General features: G+C 34.4%; 1 protein-coding gene across 1 annotated transcript; it reads right to left on the bottom strand.

The window, feature by feature from the left end:
* Positions 1-359: 359 nt before the first annotated feature.
* Positions 360-5043, bottom strand: LOC108193328 (lysine-specific demethylase REF6-like). Its single transcript, XM_064082345.1, has 6 exons — positions 4797-5043; positions 4284-4481; positions 3047-4159; positions 2694-2761; positions 1693-2608; positions 360-1619 (listed from the first exon to the last, which is right to left on the bottom strand). The coding sequence occupies exons 3-5, from the start codon at positions 3088-3090 to the stop codon at positions 2391-2393; spliced, it is 330 nt and encodes a 109-aa protein (XP_063938415.1). The 5' UTR covers positions 3091-4159; positions 4284-4481; positions 4797-5043; the 3' UTR covers positions 360-1619; positions 1693-2390.
* Between the last annotated feature and the right edge of the window lie 17223 nt (positions 5044-22266).

A 22266-nucleotide genomic window follows, 5' to 3' on the forward strand; every position in this document is an offset into this window, starting at 1 on the left:
TCGTCGAGAAAATCTCTGATAAATTCCCAATAAATCCTGAATCGGCCGGTCAACCGATTTGTTCCGATATATTATCAATTTCAGCAACCATGCTTTTACACATAAAAAAAATCCTACACATAAATATGTGACTATGGTGCATGACACTAATAATAAATTGATCACATAACAGGGAAATGCATAGTAGAAAATAAATTGATCACATATATAACAGGGAAATGCATAGCAGAAAAACTTGAGTGAATGTAGTGCCTATATCTCATCCTCCAGCAGTTCCTTGCGGAATGTCAGGATGAATGTCCTAAAACCTGCTTACCGTGTACAGAAACAGTCCATGGTATATAGACATGATAACAAAATAAAGTTAAATACATATTTTTGATATATCAAGATATGAGAACTACAGTACTCCAGAGTTATACGTAAATTTCGACCATCTAATGTAAGACAACATTGTGCACATTTCAATGTGGCTGATAAGTCTGTTTCCTAAATTAAGAAGGCTAAATCAACTATAATATCAAAGACATTCCAAGGACATGTTAAACTAGAAACTACACCAACCTCTGCACATGAGCATCGAGGTTCTTAGATAATGTTAACTCGCTTCGTTTCTCTGTTTCTTCATGCCTTTCGGTCCTCATTCTTCTAGCTACCTTGAGTGTCCGGTCTTCCTCTTATGGCGACTGAAATCTGACAAAACGAAATGTTTTGCCAGCCAGTCTCAGCACAGGTATATGGACGGACACCTGTATGAACTCGATATGTTCTGTCCGAGCCCAAGCCCATTTAAATGTCCAGGTGTAGCCTTCCCAAGTGCATTGTAGGGGACGATCCTCACGATGCACTTCCTGATTGTGCACCATCAGATACTTGTGTGACGCCAACTTCTTTCCGCACCCCTTCACTGAGCAAATATTTTTCTTATGGAGCCCCAACTCTTTTTTGGAGCCAAATTTCATCAGGCAGCCCTCAATGTCACAAGAATGCTCTACCTCTGATTTTCTGGACCTTTTTCCAGCTGAAGCCTGGATCCCAGAAGCTGTTTTTGTTCTTCTATACTGGATGTTTGCTTCATCAATGCACTTTTTGCTTCGGGTTTCTCCCCGACAAGTCCAGGGGTCCTTTGGAGTCTGCTTTTCAGTTCTTGGCCGGAGTCTAGTGCTCGGGCACCTTCCAACTTATATTCAATATTGACATCTAGCTTTTTAGTGCCCTAGTCATGTTTGTGTTCAGGCAGAGGTGTCTCATCCTGGATTGGCTTTACCTTGAGCTTATTTTTGAAAGTCCTCTTTTATTGTATAATACGTTTATCTTTGCTTCTTTTGGTCGGCTCAAGATCATCCATATATAGCCTTCCTCTTTAATGTTGGACTTAGGTAGGGTACTGTAAGAAAGATCGGCCCCCAGATTTTTAGCCCAGTCAACATTCCCATGGATGGACCCTTCACTATCTAAAGCTTACTTGATTCTCTCCTTATCTTCTTTAGTGGCGTACTAGTTCATCAGCCATTACTTTTGTTTCATCCAGAAACTTCTCTCAGTTCACTTTCAGAGTCGGAAGCATCCTCATAGGTCAAAGCTATAAGAGCAAGTGAAGATGTATTCTTCCATCCGCCCTGCATTGAATTAAGACAGATTAGATCGATTGCTAAAGTTAAAATGTCTAAAGTAGTGTGTAGCATTCTTTACCTAAGCCGGAATCCAGCACAACATTGTTAGCATATCCTGGGGAACGAGACCACCAATTACTAGCAGCAACGACCGAAACAACACCACTACCTCTGATATTGCCTTAATCAGCTGACAAGATTATGCTTTCCCACTTCAGCAGGTTCTATGATTGCAGCACAAGAAAAACATAAAACCCCACAAGCTAAGCATGAAAAAAGTCCATTTTTCTTGAGTGTAAAAGTTATGGTTCTGAGAAGTCGCAGTGCACGAAGAATTAATTTTTTGCTAATAAGGGAATATTAGCACCATTATGCAATTCAGGAAAATTTCTCCTGATAAAATCACAGGGACGAAGTATAGTGGGAGATCTTTTCCCAAGAGTATGCAGCAGGTTGGTATTATGCGTCACGTGTTGCAGAAAAAGCCTCTTTACCGGGCAATCCCCTTCACTTCTTCGTCCAATGCTCACTGGTACCCTGAGAATGTAAAATTACGGGTTAATGCTCTATTTCATCACTCTACTGGATCAAAACTTTCAGTTGGCCAACCGAGTCAAAAAAAATTTCATTCAAATAATAAAGCATCTAAAAACTTTCAATCACGAGATTAACCATAAAAAACATTTCAACGCCGTTAACAATGTATTTGACTTTAACAGGTACCGTTAAAGTTAACAGAAGGTGTTTTTAATATACATGAATACAGTGTATGTATGTTCATATCGCATATGACTTTTCATTATGATACTTTTCGACATTTTGTAATTCATGTAGAGTGAACCACGCTGAAGAGAATGATGGTGCAAGATCATTGAGCAATTGGATGTGGGAAACTAATGGAGGATAGTTTACTGCTGCCCGGCGAATTTCATCTTCTCCTGCGAACTGCAACCATTCAGGAGTTGCGATATTTGAAACTTCCGAACAAGTGAATCCTGTGTGCATTAATCATTGTCAGAATAGATAAAGTATAGATATAGTAATATTACAAACAAAATCCAAGGTAAGAACATGTCTGACCATGACTGAATCCTGAGTGGTAAGCCCTTGGAAAGGTGAAGACAAATTCTCCCGGATTTTGGACCAACCTGGTTTGACAAAGGATTAAATTCACATAAATACATTGCCAGAAAACTATACAGTCACATTTTTATAATTGATGTTCTCTGAAAAAGTCCTAATGATCAAGGTGGACATGGGAAACTGGGAAGATGAAAGAATCAGGCCTCTTGTAAACATTCAGCAGAAAAAGATAACTGCAAATTAGCTTTTCAGTAGAACTGATGAAAGATAAGTCTCATCCTGCTACAATTCCATCCAGGTTCAAGATTGAAGAGTATTAAAAACATGGAGCATAGACATAAAAGAGTTACCTGTAACATGGAATGCCAGCATTAACAATTACTTCCGGAGACATGACCGTAGTCTTCTTAGCAAGAGTAGCATAACTCACTGCAGTTATTCACGCTAAAACCCTTCTAAATTGAAGAAGACTAATATGTAACAGCTTATACAGTGATTAAAATTTGGTATTCTATATCTATATAAGAAAATGCTATGACCTGGAAGAAGTTTATAAGTGCTTCCCCACATAAAATGCACAAAGTTTTAATCTTGAAGTTAACCTTAAATTAGAAATACAAATTAGAGAATTGGTTTGTTAAGTATGTTTTTGGCAATTACATATATGTCACTTTATACTATTATCACAAACCATCCGATTATTCTGCAACCATAGTCTTGATACGTGGAAAACATCACACCATCCTTCAAAAGTCTTCCGAGTACAAAAAGTTTTCAAGTATTTGTAATCACTATGTATTGAGGAATAAAATACAAGGGCAGTATTGACGATGACTTTGGCAAAGTCTTATCACCAATTAATCAGGATCAGGATCAGACACGTGATGCTTCTTCTGACAATGTAATCTTGGAACATGAAGATCAATCGCATTCAGTTCTGCTCCCACAAGTAAATGCTGTGAAGGTAAGTTCGACAGATATGAATGGGTTAGAAGGTGATAAAGGTGCACATAGTCTGTTCAAATGGATGTATCAGAAGGAAGGGACTCATTCAGCCTTCTTGTGAATCTTCCGTGATCAGCCCCATCTGAGAAGGTGCAGTGCCACCAACTGAATGATCGTACTTACAGGACGACCCAAACTTACAAGTTCCATAACGGCTGAAGTGCGAGCAGACACTCTGGCCCTAAGTCATTTACGCATGGGGAGACCATTGAGTGGCTCTTCTGCCACACTGAGCCATCAATCATTGCGGCCACTCGTACAGGAACTGTTCCCGCTCAATCGATATCTAGCTTATATGATGTTATTACATCATCACCGTCATCAACAAATGTGGTTCACCAAGAATGTTTAATCATGCGGGAGGAGTCGGGGTGAGTCTTCCTTTAAGTTCATCCACAATGGTGGCTCCCAGGGATCACGGTTATTTAAATATATATTAACTTAAAGTCTTTAGGCTCCTGCAGATTCATATTAAATTTTATATTACTATAATCAGCAATCAATGGTTATCATATTATTGAAATTCATATTAAATTTTATATTATTATAATATATAATGAACAGGGATTAGGGATTTCTTACCACTGTAAATACCATTCGAAGATAATGTATTAACATTTTCTTCAGAATGATTATTATTGTTCTTGCTGAAGAACTACGCCTACCTGGTAAAGTAGTGTCACCTCCTCCCGCTGCTGTAGGATCCGGATGACGAAACCTGTAGCTTTCCCTGTACTTGCATGAACCAGTTCTCATGTAGAAAGAACATTCTTTCTCCCCCTGTCATGCAATCAAAACGCGTATTAGAACATATATTCTTCATCAAGATTAATGGATTAATATCAACATGCCCTGTAATTTGAAATCCTTTGTCTAATAAAGATAAATCATCACTGATGTACACAAAAAAAATATTTACCACCGACAAGATTCTTCATAAATTATCTGTATTAACGAGGAAAGTAAATATAAATAGGTAAAAAACACCCTCATAACCTTATAACTGATCATATAGGCTACATCTAAATCTGCATATAATTTGTCATCAGATACATATAAAAATTTGGATTCTGTAAAAAAGGAGAGAAGTTTTACCACTCTAATGGGCAAGCCAAATGGATCTTTAAACTCTTCAAGGGTTGGATAAAACTCTGGTGCTAAAGGAAGGGTTTTAAACCATCGAAAAACCCCTGTTTTATCGTAACTTTGTGGTTCGTGCAAAAATTTACACATTCAGAGAAACGTATACATCAAGAAATTAAAACATACAAGATCTGTGAAGCTTTCGAAGGGGCCAGATAGAGGGGCTTTAAGGAAGAGATACGAAAGAGAGTGTGAAAGGAAAGGGGCTACATATCGTGTATTCTTTTAGGTATCAGCAATATATAGAGAGGGTTCCCCCTGTTTTTTAATTGTTTCTTTCTTTTCTTTTTTGATATTTTGTTTTGATCTTTTATGCTAGAGATGTCTATTGAATTTCTTTCAGGTGTATTTCTGAAATTTTTAAGTTTTTATTAAAATAATGTAGTTAGAGTAAATAAAATATTAATGCTGAGTGTCGCATTTTTTTATATAATTTCATTGATCACATTTAAAATATGTAAGTTGTAGAATGTCAAATTTTACATATAATATGGATCACAGAGTATCAAATTTAACATATCAGGCTGTTATATATTTAATAAGAGTCTTGGATTCCAGATTTAACTGGGTCATAATTAATTGCGTCGTAAGGGAGAAGTCTGAGTATATGAAAGTAAAGATATATAGAATTGCGCAGTATATGACAAAAAAAAAATATGATTTACATAGTAATATTAAAGGGTATGGATTAAGAAAGATTAGTTACCGGTAAGACTTCAGAAATAGAATTTGTCATAAAGAATATTGGATAAATAAACTGTAAATTGATCAAAAAAATGCTTTTACATAATATTATCTAGGGTATTAATGTTGTTATACAAAATAAAAGGAATGTTACGACATATATGTATGAAAGAATTGATATGACAAGCTTCCGTGTGATAAGAATTGTTGTCATATTTCGACAAACATCAGGTCTCTCTCACACACACATCAGGTTGTAAGGTGTCGGATTTCACATAAAATACCGGATTTCACATAAAATACCCGAAACCCGAAACGGGTTAAATATACATATATATTTTGGATCCAGTTCAGGCACACTAGGTCAACCCGAACTCGACCTAAGTTTTTTGGATAAATAATTCGTACTTTTTCGAGTCGGGTTTGTGTCAGGTTTTGCCATCCTTATAAATATAAATCTATGTAGATATTCAAACGATTCTTCTAGGTTCGGCAATACCTAACTAGGGTATAAAAACATAAAATTTTTGTTATCTTAGTTTCACCATTAGTATATTAGTATATGTACTTTTTCAACATAATTTAACTGATTTTTGTTAACAAATATTGAATCCAAGTTAAATATGTGTTGATGCATAATTTATTTATGGGGTTTCTAATGAAACGGTGATGTTTTTTAATTATTTTTAACATGAATATTTTATATAACTAATAACTAACACATAGGGTATGTTTTAACATGGATATTTTATCTTGTACGATGCACAAATGACTTTTAATACTCATTTAAACTTAAATATATCAAAATTGGTATTATAATGTTTAATTAATACTTAACTTGTTTTAGAGGTGACCTTTTACAATTTCAATAACAAATAGTCCCAAATATTATATTTAAATAGTTATATTCTATGCGGTCTACCTTTAAACTGGAGTCCTAAAGTACCGGTCATAATTTTTTAATTTAATTACATATATTTTCTTTAATTATCAAAAATTAGATATAATTTATCATTTATAAGTAACCATAAACATCATTATCAATTAATAATTAACACTTTTCAGTTTTGATAATTATTAAGATAATTGTTATGCTTATTATAGAACAAATGTCCTCACATTTCTAAAAGTAATTGTTATCCTTTTTGATTACGTAGAACATAATCTCAAGGTTGTCGGATGTTTAAAAATATTGTAGAACCAAAAAATTTAAAATTTAAACAATAAGATTATTCTTTATTCATTTTGAAGAACGAGACTTCAGAACCCCGCCTTAGATGTAAGCAACTAAGCATTATATGACTTTTCGTCTCTATTGAAACTATAATATTCAAATCTGTTTTAAGTTTTAATTAGAATAGAGTAGTCTGGTTTTATGTTTTTAGAATAAAAGGCCGGTCAATTTGTCCACATACCCACTGTCGTTTGACTACAAATTTTGTCACACCCCAAACCAAGACACACACATACGAATTAATATGAACAAGTGGTATATATATAAACCCACAATTAAGATTACATAAATTATAAATCCCAAAAGGCAATAATAAGTCGATTACAAAACCATCCAAAAATGAAATACAAATCCCAAGATCTTACAAGTTTAAAGTTTGGAACAACCCATCTAACTAGTACAAAATATAATAACGAACGCTGCCTATATCATACTCCCTCCGTCCCTATTTATTTGTCCACTTTGGAAGTAAAAATTTGTCCCTATTTATCTGTCCATTTATACTTTCAAAACTAATTTAATGATAGTTTTTCAAATATATCTCCATAATTTCAATTTTCAAGGCTTGACTTATTTAAAACTTGGTTGAATTCATGTTTTCAAGACATAAAGTAGGGGTATTCCACCATTTTCAAGATATTAATTAGAGGTATTTAATGAAAAAGTTCATACAATCAATTATTCCTTGGTATGTGTTTTTTTTTTCCAAAATGGACAGATAAAAAGGGACGGAGAGAGTATTTAATCTACCTTCGACCTCAAACAGTTCTCGGCGTATCCGGTAGTCGACTTACGGGCGGTTTGCTTCGTTTGTACCATGGTTGCTAGCTGTAAAAGGGGTTAAAAACGAGAAAATGAGCAAAAACGCTCAGCAAGTACTAACAGTCCTATTATACATGGCAATATAACAATATCAAGGGCATCCGAATCAAAATCAGGAATAAATGATAAAGCAACACTATGGATCATGATGACATAATGAATAGACATGGAAAATCATATAGATAATCATGGTATAAGAATCATGACATCATGGCAATATGACAACATGTTATAATCATATAATCATCGAAATTCATTTTAGGACGCTACGAATTACAGCCGGTGATCAGCCGCGAAGTAATCCCGAACCGCACTGGGTTCTCAAATATAATGGGATCCGTAGGCTATATGTGAGCCTAAAAAGTGTGAAAAAGACTTGCGTCTAGTCCAATCCACGAAGTAAAGAAAACATTTTTATAATTCATTTTGATTTATAACATGGATGCCGGAAAAGATTGGTAACACTTTTATTAAATATGACAAAGGGATCCAAGTTCACCAATGATGTGTCAATGCATATTGGACTTAAGGGGTAAGTTCCAAAGTCAAAAGAAAGTCAATTCTACATTGTATCAAGGTGATATTTGATATTTATGAAAATGGATGTGTCATGATATTATTGGAAGTTTTAATAGGGAATCTAAAATTTGGAGGTCTAAAGTGTAAGGGAATAATTTAAAAGTAAGGTGCTAGTATGATCGGGAATTATTATTAAGGTATTTGCGAATACAATAGGCATGGTGGTCATTGCAACTAAATAATCATAATAATTTACGTGTCATGGTACACATATACTTGCAACAATTTAGAGATAAGGATGCAGTAACTTGCCTTCCGAAGATTCTAAGATTATTCAATCTTGACGGCACGAGTCTTCCCCTTCGCTTTTGAACCTACACATTATATTAATCTCGTCACTAATTTATACTTTAAGTCTATATTATACTATACGCGCCTAGACTCGAGGTACGTATACTAGCATCTCTATTATTATATAACTATCGATATAAAACCATTACATAAATAATCATTGGTACACATGATCAATCGTACATATGAAAGTAAATTCACATAGTCACATCATCACTTAATCACATAAGGGCATGACATATGCTACTTAACTACATACATACATACATATATATATATATATATATATATATATATATATATATATATACCATATACTTGAAACTCTAACACATAAGCAAGTAACACATAAAGGCTATTACTAAGGTTCTAACCTTCCTAATATGACCTTATCTTAAACCTAAAGGTGATGGGTAAAACTCAGACCCTATACCCCTCACACTTGAACAAGGGTTAACATTACAACTTTCTAATGGATTCTCTAAAGGTGCTCTTGGGTACTTGGTGAAAAAAAGTACTTTCACCTAGGGCCTTCACTCTATGCCACTCCTAAAAGGTTTTTAATACTCTAAACTTACTTCTAAAGTTGACAAAACCCAGAGGCCTTGCACTAATAGGCTTATAAGGTTCAAAGGACACATTGAGGTCTCCTGCCATAACTCCTTTGCACTACCTGTGTCCAAACTAGTATATCTTGGGTTTTACTAGGTGCATTCTAACAAAACCAATTCCCATAGATTCCTAAGTCTCGAAGATAACTCTCAGACTTGGTTTCATGCCAAGGCCCCACCTGGGCCTCCCTAGGCCTCTGTTCAAAGTTGACACTGCTAAATGTTACCCTGCATCTCAACTGTTCTGTTTTTACTAGTTTAAACTCTGTTTTCTCACTATATTTTTAGTTCTAATGGCTTGTTAGGCTTCCTAAGGGTTCATTGGTCTCAGTTAAGCTAAGGCCCCTTAAAGGCCTCACTCATGACAAGGTGATGATCACTCAAAAGCCCAGACTACTCAAATCTGCCCTGTTCTGTGGTGTCTACTGGTGTGTGCACCTAACTAAACTCAAGGGTTTTGCTGATTTAAGGATACTAGACTCAAGTATAGCTCAAGTCCCAACTCTTGTAAACTCAGGCCAAGAAATGCCTAGCCACAACACTACCAGACCTTCTATTATCTAGTGCAAAAATTCTGCTAACGTGTTCGTGTGTGCCTCCTTCCACCTTAACACACATCTCAATGCCAAGATTCAACAACCAAGCCAACAAACCTATTATATACCCTATATATATGTCTACTGTCTAGCATTTTATTAGAATTTAAAATATCAATTAAGCCTTAAAAATCAAAATGTTGAAGCAAAAACACAGTAGAGAGCAGAGCAATTTGCAACACTACGCCATATGTGCACATAGGCAACGGTTTTTAGCAAGCGTTGCATTTTCTAGAAAGAATAGATCTTTTGCAACACAGCAGAGGAAGCGCTGCATTGCAGTTAAATTACAGTTGCTTATTATAGACAGTGTTGCGCAAAGTGCAACACTAGCAACATTAGTGTTGCATTAGCGATTTAAAATAATTATTTTTTGCTGAGATGGCCTCTCTGGGGCCCAAAACCGCTGAGGTGGCATGCTAAGGTGGCATATGGGACCCACTGTGCTGACGTGGCACCTGGGCCCCACATGTGGGCCCACAATGGTGACGTGGCAGGTGGGCCCCACATGTGGACCCACTGTGCTGACATGGCATGTTGACATATCAGAAATATTGCACTTGGTTCGTGGTGTTGCATTTGGTTGTAAGTGTTGGGTTTCGGGGCAATAAAACGCAGCAAAAAGTAACGTAAAATCAAAAATTTCCGAAACCCTAACCGTAGGATCCATCTATGATGCATGGCTGATTATGGAGATACAAAATAATACCTTGTTTAAGCTTTACGTTAGCGAAAGATGGAGGTCCGGAATAAGCAATCACCACGCAGCCCTCAGTCTAAGGATCGCGTCTCTAAACAGTCCACATGAACGCCTGATCGCCTAATGATCACCGGAGCCGGTACCAGCCGAAAACAACCTCTCTCTCTCTCTCTCTCTCTCTCTCTCTCTCTCTCTCTCGCCTCTCTTGATATAGAGCTGCTAGGGTTTTATAAAACGATTTTTATAACTCTTAACCCTAAAACAATACATCATTATGTATTTATAGGGAAGGGAGAGAGATGGGCCTAACCCTAATCGGTTTTGGGCTTCTCCAAATCCAATCCGATTTAGGTTTTAATATTAAATTCAAAATCCTGATTATTTAATTAAGACCGGCTCAACTAAATAATTTATTTCGAATTTAATTATTTAATTTAAATTCAGAATTTAAATTAAAAACTCTTTTAAAAGTTATAAGTGTGTGACCCTTTAGGTTATTATTACGTTGGCAATAATTTTAATATCCCATAATAAAATTATAAACAATGAGCGGCATCTAGTAATACATCATTGCTACCCAAGTAATAATAATAATTGGTGATTCAATTAAACCTTTTGTGAATAATGTACAATGTAATATAATCCTTTTAACCTTATATTATAGATCAAACTCGAGGCATGCATTGTGTCATCCTCTTCAACGTTTAATTCGAATTTCCTTGATCAATGAGTAGACTATTAAACAAATCAATATTTGAGCATGACCATGCATTTCATAGTCCCACTCAATCAAGAGGCCAATAATATCACTCCTAAAATAGGAGGGTTAAATCCTTTCTAGATCATTCATATTTCTCATATGATTCATAATATGCCCAATATACATTTTTATCATCACCTGGTTAAACGTAACTTTTAATGCAACCAAAGTATATTAATTCTCATATAGAAATATAATGATATCAAGTCAGAGGATCATTACATCATTATCACAGTGAGAATTTCTAATGACACTTATTAACATGTGAAATCTCACGGTGGGTCATTCCAGTGCCATGTGTCAATACATGCACTTGTGTTCTTGACTTTAGTATCACTATACTTATGATCAATGAGATGTGATCATCAGTCAACAAACACACTAGTCTCAATGCATTACTATTGTCCCTTAATAATAATGCTCGACTAGGGACCTTTAGGAATATCGATACTATTCTCATAATCTCATTTTTAAGTCACGCACTTAGAGATATAGAATTACATATCATATTCCAAGGACATTTATTATGCTTTAAATTTATCACGTTGTAAATAATGAACATTATAAATATCTATTCAATAATCAATAAAACATAATCCATAATAGGTTACATTCAAACATAATAACATTGTCTCTAGGACACCAATACTAACAATCTCCCACTTGTGCTAGAGCCAATCTCTGATGTATCCAATACCCATGGAACTAGTATGACCCTCGTGCTTCTGCTGCGACAAAGCCTTGGTCAGTGGATCTGCAATGTTATCATCTGTATGCACTTTACATATATGTATATCCCCTCGAGTATTAATCTCTCTGAGCAGGTGGTATAGTCTTAGTATATGCTTAGTACGGGAATGAGATCAGGGTTCCTTAGCCTGTGAAATGGCTCCATTATTGTCACAGTACAAATCTATCAGATCTGATACTGAAGGAACCACATCAAGTCCTGTAAGAAATTTCGTGATCCAAACAGCCTCCTTGGCTGCTTCACAAGCAGCTATATACTTAGCCTCCATTGTAGAATCGGCAATCGTCTCTTGCTTTGAACTTTTCCAACTAACAGCACCTCCATTTAGACAAAATACAAAACCAGACTGAGAGATCGAATCATCTTTGTCTGTTTGGAAACTAGCATCTGTGTAACCTTTTACAACTAGCTTCTTCTCTCCTCCATATACCAAGAATTGATCTTTAGTCCTCTTTAGGTACTTAAGAATATTCTTGACTGTCGTCCAGTGACCCTCACCTGGATTAGACTGGTATCTACTCGTCATGCTCAAGGCATACGAGACATCAGGACGAGTACATATCATTGCATACATTATAGAACCAATTGCCGAAGCATATGGAACTTTACTCATACGGTCCTTATCATCCAATGATTTAGGACTGTTCTCTTTCGAGATCAATATCCCGTGAGACATTGAGACATATCCCCTTTTTGCCTCCTGCATCCCAAATCGATGCAATACCTTATCAATGTATGTGCTTTGACTCAGACCGATCAGCCTTCTTGGTCTATCTCTATAGATCCTGATCCCTAATATATAGGTCGCATCGCCCAAGTCTTTCATCGAGAAGTTTTTGCTCAACCAAGTCTTAACAGCCTGTAAAGAAGGTATGTCATTCCCCATTAGTAATATGTCATCCACATATAGCACTAGGAATGCCACATGGCTCCCACTCACTTTCTTGTAAACACAAGGCTCATCTTCATTTTGAATGAAGCCAAACTCTTTGACTGTTTCATCAAAACGAATATTCCATCTCCTTGAGGCTTGCTTCAATCCGTATATAGATCGTCGCAACTTACAAACCATTTTGGGAAATCTTGGATCGACAAAACCTTCAGGTTGTGTCATATACACATCCTCTTCTAGGCTTCCATTCAAGAAGACGGTTTTGACATCCATCTGCCAGATTTCGTAGTCATAGTGAGCAGCTATTGCAAGCAAAATCCTGATGGATTTGACCATAGCAACTGGTGAGAAGGTTTCATCATAGTCAATACCATGAATCTGTCTGAAACCTTTTGCAACTAGTCGTGCCTTATAGGTCTGAACATTTCCATCCATGTCGGTTTTCTTTTTGAAAACCCATTGACACTCAATAGGTTTAACTCCCTCGGGTAAATCAACCAAAGTCCATACTTGGTTTTCATACATGGAATCCATCTCAGATTTCATGGCTTCAAGCCATCTCTTGGAATCTGGAGTGTTCTTAGCATCTTTGTAGGATAGAGGCTCATCATTATCCATAAGCATCACATCACCAGTTTGAGTCAAGAGAAAACCATAATATCTCTCTGGCTCATGGCGAATCCTACTAGATCTACAAACGACCTGTGTTTCTTGAACAGGGTTACTCTCAATATTTTGATGTTCATCCTGCTCAGGTTCCTGTTCTGGTTCAATGTTATCATGTGGCTCTCGAATTTCATCGAGATCTATTATCCTCCCACTGTTTTTCTTAGAAAGCATCTCCCTTTCAAGGAACACAGCGGTTCGGATAACAAACACTTTGTTCTCAGAAGGATTATAGAATGAATAACCTCTTGTTTCAATTGGGTTTCCCACAAAATTACATTTATCAGACTTAGGTCCTAGCTTGTCAGGATTTTGACGTTTCACAAACGCCTCACATCCCCAAATTTTCATAAATGACATGCTATGACGTTTCTCAGTCCATATCTCATATGGAGTGTTCTGGACCGTTTTAGTAGGAACTCGGTTAAGTGTGTAGGCAGCCGTTTCTAGGGCATAGCCCCAGAAACTAATTGGAAGATCTGCATGACTCATCATTGATCGCACCATGTCCAACAAGGTACGATTCCCCCTCTCGGAAACTCCATTCCATTGTGGTGTTCCAGGAGGAGTAAGTTGTGATACGATACCACACTCTTTTAAGAAATTCTTAAATTCTTGGCTTAAGTATTCACCTCCACGATCTGATCGCAGAGTCTTAATACTTTTGGTAGTTTGCTTTTGTACTTCAGCTTTGTACTCTTTGAACTTTTCAAAAGAGTCAGATTTGCTCTTCCTAAGATATACATATCCATATCTACTGAAATCATCGGTAAACGTTATGAAGTAGTAAAAGCCACCTCTTGCCATTGTACGCATAGGACCACATACATCAGTATGTATTAGTTCTAGTCGTTCAGTGGCCCTCTCACCTTGTCCAGTGAAAGGTGCTTTAGTCATTTTTCCAATGAGACATGGTTCGCATGCTTCGTATGATTCAAAATCAAACTTATCCAAGTATCCATCCTTATGTAACTTGGAAATGCGCTTCTCATTTATATGGCCTAAACGACAGTGCCAGAAGTATGTTTTATTTGAGTCATCAGTTTTAAGAAAGTTAAAAAATACGGAGAGGACAGATGAGATGGATATAAGAATATTTTATATTTGTAATATTTGATTATTTTAATAAAAAATATGCATCTATTTTTTTTTGACAATTTAATTTTATATGTCTTATAAATGAATATACGTCGTTATACTTGAGCCCCAGCTGGATCTGGAAAACATGGTTCCAAATACATCATCACCACCTGGTGTAACTATGCAACCGGGTGCGAGTTGTGAGTGATCGGCACCTTTACACTATCACCACCTTCTGCCAGTCGTCTTCGGTGTGGCTCGAGGAAGGTTGAAACGCAACTTGATACTGATAACTATTTATTCACCAACAGCTTATTGGGACCATTTTTGGGCCATCTGCTAGAGATGTGGGAGAGTCCCTAGGGCTGGGTGTAAGTCTGAGGCAGTGTTGTTCGCAATATCTTGAGAAGCACATGACCTAATTAATTACGTCATTACGAAGTGCGAGTATCATTAAGCTTTAATTGGGTGGTTTTTTGTCGAAAAAAATAAAATATGGTTGTTAACAAGCACTTCTTCTCCCCGTGAGATGTACTTGACACGTATTTTAAGATTCGATAAAATAATTCATTATATTATTTTAAAATTCTTTTTCATTTGAATAAAAATTTAAATATTTAAACGTTTATTCAGAAAGAAAAAATATTAAAAATAAATCATTAAAATATGTGTCAAGTAATGAAAAACTGTATGGTATTAAATGCGACGAAAAGAGTATATATTAATAATTAAATTATTCAGTTTTTAAGCATAGCAGCTTCTTCAAAGTCATTTAATTTAAATCTATGATCTATCGAATTCTCGTTCTTCCTCTTGCATTTTAAGGTAGGGATGTTCCACTTGTCAAGAACCTCGCACAATAAAGAGTCCTCGGCACCAGAAATATTACACACATCATTCTAGCTGAGGCCTTCACCTTCATGGACACACATCAAACTTTAGCGCTTTTCAACGCTTAAACGCGCTTGTTGAGCGCTTTTTTGCTAATTTCAGAATCAAATTAAATTTCTAATATTGGAATCACACGTCTTGCGCCTAATGCTACTTCAGTACTGTATGTAGTGTATCTTCTTCTTGGAAGAGGCTGTCCTTTTTCCCCTTAATTCAATACGTTTCTTTTCATTTGTTTTTTAGGAGTTCACCCTCGGAAAATTGTGAATTTGCAACTTCGTCATATCACAAACATGAGATTGAGAAATAAAAAGTTTCTAGTGTGAAGGCCAGATATAATCATGATATCAGATCAGAAGTTTCTGCTTTGATGAATAAATTTTCTTCACCTCTGTAATGTAGCTTTGAAGAAAAAGAAGGTGTCGTACAGAGGGGACCTTAACCTGAAGAAGATCATGACAGATAAAATTGAATTGTTACATGACACCCATCTAGAACATCTCTTATTGTGAGTGTATGAACCGAATGAGATCAATATTGAATTGCAGTTCGAGAAGAGGAAAACTACAGCCTAAAAGCTGAGTTAGCAAGGAAGGACGCGCTTTGAAATACCACAAGTCGCTCTTGGCCAAAAGCAAAGGCAAATTGGTGCTTGCTGATTAGTAAGCTAATGGATGCGCAATTGCACTTATATGAAGAATGTAAAACTTATGGAAATTTTTAACAACTGCTATTTTGCTTTGTCATTTCAATTTGATATGTTGCTTAGAAGTACATAACACATTTGGTTTCCATAGCAAATGCTAACTTCATGATGTGTTCAAGAATGTTTTTGCAGTGGCAGAATATGATCCAACGGAGGACGAGGACCGACCATGTTGATTGTTAGGCGATGCACTCAAGAGGCCTTGCTGGTGTTTAATGTTTTACTATTTCAAGTTCTTATATTCCGTTTGAAGAACAATTTGTGTTGGTCGATTTTTTGGTGACTTAGTCCTGGGTTTTAATTTGGTTGTTTTAACTTTTAAGATGAGGTGGATGGATCGTGGTTGTATTTTGTTGATTTAATTGGTGACTTACTTGAAGAACATATCCATATATGTTGGTGGATTATATTAGTGACATGGTCCATTATTTGGATTTTAAAATACATGTGATTTAAAATACACGAGCCATTTTATTAAGTTAAAGTATTATCTTTACAGCTAATTATTTTTTTCTGAATTCTTAGAAATATATCTTAAATGAATTAAATCAAAAAAAATTATAATGAGTTCTGGTTATAGTATTATGCATTTATTTATAATATTAATTATTTATTATTTGAAAAATTAAGATTGAGTTTTACTTCACAGTCAATAGTTTTTGTTGAGTTTTTAGAAATATATCTTTCCTGAATTAAATCAGAAAGAACTATTATGATTTGTTGAGGTTTTATAAATATATCTTCATAAATAATTGTCAGGTTATAACATTATGCATCCATTTGGTTATGCATTTCTTTCCTCAGTCAATCGTTTTTGTTGAGTTTTTAGAAATACATCTTTCATGAATTAAATCAAGAATTAGAGTAAGTCCTAGTAGTCAATCAAATATCAAAAATTTGCTTATGGGTAATACAATTTAACTAGCATAAAAGCCCGTGCGAGGCACGGGGCTCTAGTTTTTGCTGTATTTTAAATAATATTCATATGTCATTATATTGTTCTTGTACGGACCTTGAGTTTGTATTATGTTTTAAATAATATCCGTGTGTCATCATATTGTTTCGAGCGTAACTATTACGTTTTACTTTTTGACAAAATATGTAAACATGAAAAATGTAATATATGCAAGCTAATAGCATTAATAGTAATAATAAGTACTATTCCCTCCATTCCATTTTACATGACCCTTATTCTTTTTTGAGACATCTCTAAAATAATGAACTTACTATACTTACTATTTTTAAACACTACTTATCACTATTACACACACTATTTCTCTATTTTATACTCTTTTATATTAAATAAACACTATTACACTCACTACTTACCATCACTATCTCAAATCTATTATTAAATTTTGATATATTCCACCACTTTACCCACTTTCCAACTAAATTTCCTCTTTTTTACTACTTTTTTCTTAATCTCCGTGAAAGTCAAATAAGGTCACCTAAAATAGGACGAAGGGAGTATATTTTTAAAAAAAATTATAGATCAAAAACTACATTTGAACTGATATTTCTATATTCAAATTCGTTAGGATATAGAGACCATCATCATATTATCAATGTTCAAAATTATATTCGAAATTAATACTGAAATTTTAAATTTTAAATATATTATACCTCATTAAAAGAATCTGTAATTTATTGTTGAAATTATTAAATTATTTCAACTAATATACCATGATTTTGATAAAAACCTGTTTTTGATATGTGAATTACGATATCCTAAATCATGATTAAATGAAGATGTGTGGTCCGCGTTGCCCTACATTTATTTCTTCTTTTTTGAGCGTACGTTTGCATAATTATTAAAGTGATACATGATGGAGCAGATCATCAACACATTCTTTTTAGCATATGTTGCACACATTTTGTATAAATAAAAATTGAAACATGTGTTGTACGTAAAAAGACACGTACCTTATTTTATTATAAAAGTATCAATTGAACTACTAACCATATAATTGCACCCCAAAAATTTCTGACACCTTTGATGTGTCTTATCCTTTTATTTTTCATATCAATTATATAGTACTTCAATGTATTATATTTTTATTGTTAATTTAAAAATATTTGATGAATATTACTTTGATACAGTATGTTATAACATTATCTCGTTATAAAATTTTAATTTTCTATAATTAGTTTTTTGAGCTTGTCTATTAAGACTTTTAATGATTTTTCATGTAATCGTTATAAAACAGATCTCAAACAAATGATTTTATGGAATTTCAAATAGCAAAAAGAGAGTAGATATGAGTTAGGCATCATGAAGTTCATAAAACCATAAAATATTTAGTTCAATTAGTCGTGTAGTTACTTTTTTAGCTTTGTGCAAACTCACATTTTTAATATTTTGATACTCGTATTTATTAGGAGTGATCAATGTGGCATATCATGTTCAATTGTTAAAGATCAAGTTATATATTCGATATTTTGAATCATGAAAAAACTATTCTTGTTCTAGTCCCGTTTAACCAGATATTAGTTTCACCGTATCGCATCAGATTATCCGGTTCAGAATTAATTATATTTTATTAGTTTAATTTGTAAATGATTAATTTAACTGTAGTTTGAATCATTTTATTTAACTGGTATGTTATATATTGGATGATGGCATATTAAAAATTATAGTTTTAAGACTTTAATATATATAACTTATTTCTCTGTGTTATTTTATTTAACAAAGTAAAATTTATAACTCAAATCTTTTTAGTAGTTCTCGTAAACGCGTTTTATTATTATGTGGTTGACTTTTGATTAACAATATAAAATTTCCTTAAATTCACCTTCATATCACAAGTTATAGTATTTCAAATACATATATCATCAAAATTATATCATTTAGATATATTTTCCGACACCAAATTTGATGTATTGTCACTATCCTTATATCTATAATTTTTTTAAAAAAAGATTTAGTTACACATCAAATTCTGAATTCATAAGTTTAAAATAAAAAAAATATTCTACATAGGAATATTCTTTCAGTCACCTTATTTCGTGTTCTCCAATTAAAATATTGTAATCTCTTAGTAAATTGCCTTTTATAATAAAAGAAATTAATATGACATAGCCCATGTTGAAAGCCCATCAATTTTTCCTTTCAAAGATGCTCGCTTAAACCTCAGTTTTTGTACTTATTTCTCACATTCATGACTTAAAATTTCTATAATATTGTATTGGTGCTCGTTTAAACTATTAAGTTAGATTTGAATTCGAATACGAATTATATCTATTTTTTGAAATTCGAATCATGGCACGAACCCGATTATTCATATTTTTTTTAATTTTAAATTTATTTATGCAAATTATTAATTTATAGATATTAATCTATCATGTAAACAATATATGAGACTTAACTGAAATAATAACTCATCTCAAATAAATAAGATATTGAGACGAATATAAATACAAAAGTTTTAAAGTATGTGATTAATGCTTTTGAGTAATAAACTAATTGTTTGTGTAGCTCAAGTGGTTTGAGTGATGTATTTGTATTGGAGAGATCCCGAGTTCGAGGCTCAGGTTCGGAGCTAGATAATTTATTTGCTTAGGAGGGAGGCTTGACACGAACCTGTTGGGCTACTATATATATAAGTAGAAAGTAGATAAGTAGATAGGTTGATCCAATAAAGAAGAAAATTCCAGCCAATCTGGACTAATCAAAGGAAGCATGATGTTTTGATGCTTCTAGATTGACCAGAGATCTGCTTGTAAGTTAAGTAATTTTCTTATCATGCCCTCGGAAACATGAATCTGGAAACCTTTTGGCAACTGTCGACTGTTCAGGTCGACCAGAATACATTCGAGCACTGAACAAGATATATACATATATGCCACTTTATACTATTATCATAAACTATCCGATTATTCTGCAACCATAGTCTTGATACGTGGAAAATATCACAATATCCTTCAAACGCCTCGAGTACAAAAAGATTTCAAGTATTTGTAATCACTATGTATTGAGGAAAGCTCTCGTTTTTCTTTAATTCCCTCCATTCTCACCAAACATTTCAGACCCCGCTTTAATTTAGTTAAAAAGGTTCTCTCCAGGGATAGACTGCACTTTGCTTTGATAATAAAGGAGATATTTAATGTGTGAATTTATTGTATTTTGTTTGTGTGTATATAAAGTAAAAACTGTATAGGTAATAAATTTACTTTTTCCAAAAAAAAAATGTTTCTACTTTTACAAGATACACATATACATTTTAAAGTAAGAAAAGTATCTGCATTAGTCTGGCACTTATTTATTTATTATTTTCAGAAGAAGTGTTTGCGGGATCATCCAAGTAATGCAACATTAACTACCAACCTCTGCAGGACGGATCTAGAAATTTGTAAGTATGGGGGGATTTAACAACCGATGAGATTTTATATCAGTTTAAACCTAAATATAGGGAAAAAATTAAGGCACAAAAGCAAGTAAAATGATAATTATTGAGGAAAAAACATGATCTCAGTGTCAATTTTAGGTCATCTTTGATGGCTGACAATAACTAACATTTTCACGATAATAGAAGATATATCATACATGGCAGGTACCCCCTTGTCCTACTGTGAATCCGTCCCTGATTACCTACCTCCGCATATCTGAACCTCCTGCAGCTCCTTGCAGAATGTACAGTGATTGTGTGCTTAGAACATGCTTAACCATTTATCAAAATCCATGGTATATAGACAAGATAACAAAAATTAATATACAGAAGATATGAAAACTATAGTCCATAACTATACAAATTTTTATCATGTAGTTTGGTTCATCTAAAATGGACAACATTATGTACATTCCTTTGTGGCTGAAAATTCTATTCTGAAATTGAAAAGGCTTAATGACAGGGCCTGAATCAGCAGTAATGTGAAGTAAATTCAAGGACAGGTTAAAATAGAAACGAGGTCCTCTTTTCACTGAGTAGCCTTCTTTGGAGGGTGATTGCAGTTCTTAACCTGAGTCCAATCCTCGGTCCACCTTCCGACTTTTCAGTTCCATGGTCCTCCTGGACTGCCTTTACCTGAAGCTTATTCTTGTAAGTCCTTTTGTATACTATTATACATTGATCTTTCGGTGCCTTCACAGATTCTTCAGCTACAGGAGACTTGCCCCTCGAGGAGTCGAGGTAGGCTCACAATCAGCAAGTCTCTTCCTCTTCCATGTGTGACTTCTTGATGATTTTCTAGGCGCCACATCAGCTGAAGTATATTGACTTAGGTTGGCACTGCAAGAAAAATGAGCCCCTAGCTTTGCAGCCCAGTCAGCGTTCCCAGGAAAGGACCCTTCACTATCTAAAGCCGACTTGATTCTCTCCTTATCTTCTTCCGCGGCTTCCCTGAAGGAAATGTCACTCCAAATATGATCTTCCCCCAGTTCATCAGCCATTAATATTGTTGCGGCCAAAAACTTGGGATAATCTGCAAAATATGCTTCGCTAAATATTATAAAAGGACTGTAGCAGAGAAAATAATTGATATTACAGATTTATCGTGTGATGAGATTTGAGGGTGTCGCGGTTTTAACGTAATATGGATCACAAAGTATCATATTTAATATATACGTATAATGTCAATTATAGAGTGTCAGTTTTATGTATAGCACAAGGTGCTAGGTGTTAATATTTCTATATAACTCTACTTTATGTTAATTACTATGATAGATAAACAAAATCAATATTATTGTAGATGATGAATATAAACAATATAATGTTTGTAGATATTATCTTCAAAGAAAAAAGGTATAGAATATATGAGAGAAAAATATGTAAATTTACTTAGTAATGATAGAAAACAAGATTTGTAAAGAGTATTCGAGGGAGGGAATATGTATATAACATTATTGAAGAGTATTGACTAATACTCCCTTCGTCCCCCCACCAGGTTCTTTACCGTTTCTTTTTCTGGACGTCCCACCCAATTCTTTACATTACAAAACTTTCCCAAAATAGTTAATAGGTCCCATCACCTTATCACTTTTTCTTTCTTTTCACACTACTTTTACTTCTATCTCTCTTTTATATATTAAAAATCAATGGGTCCCACCACTTCACCTACTTTGCTTTCTTTTTTTCCACTACTTTATACATATTTCTTAACCTCCATGCCCAAACCCAATGTAAACAATTGGGTGGGACGGAGGGAGTAAATATTAATTGT

Source organism: Daucus carota, chromosome 7, assembly GCF_001625215.2.
Source record: "Daucus carota subsp. sativus chromosome 7, DH1 v3.0, whole genome shotgun sequence".
Taxonomy (NCBI): Eukaryota; Viridiplantae; Streptophyta; class Magnoliopsida; order Apiales; family Apiaceae; genus Daucus; species Daucus carota.

Bases quoted from the DNA above. Each gene is read 5' to 3' on its own strand.
- LOC108193328 (XM_064082345.1), bottom strand. From the start codon at position 3,090: ATGTCTCCGGAAGTAATTGTTAATGCTGGCATTCCATGTTACAG. The intron at 2,762-3,046 runs GTAACTCTTTTA...TTGTCAAACCAG, and splicing joins GCTGGCATTCCATGTTACAG to GTTGGTCCAAAATCCGGGAG. The intron at 2,609-2,693 runs GTCAGACATGTT...TAATGCACACAG, and splicing joins CCACTCAGGATTCAGTCATG to GATTCACTTGTTCGGAAGTT.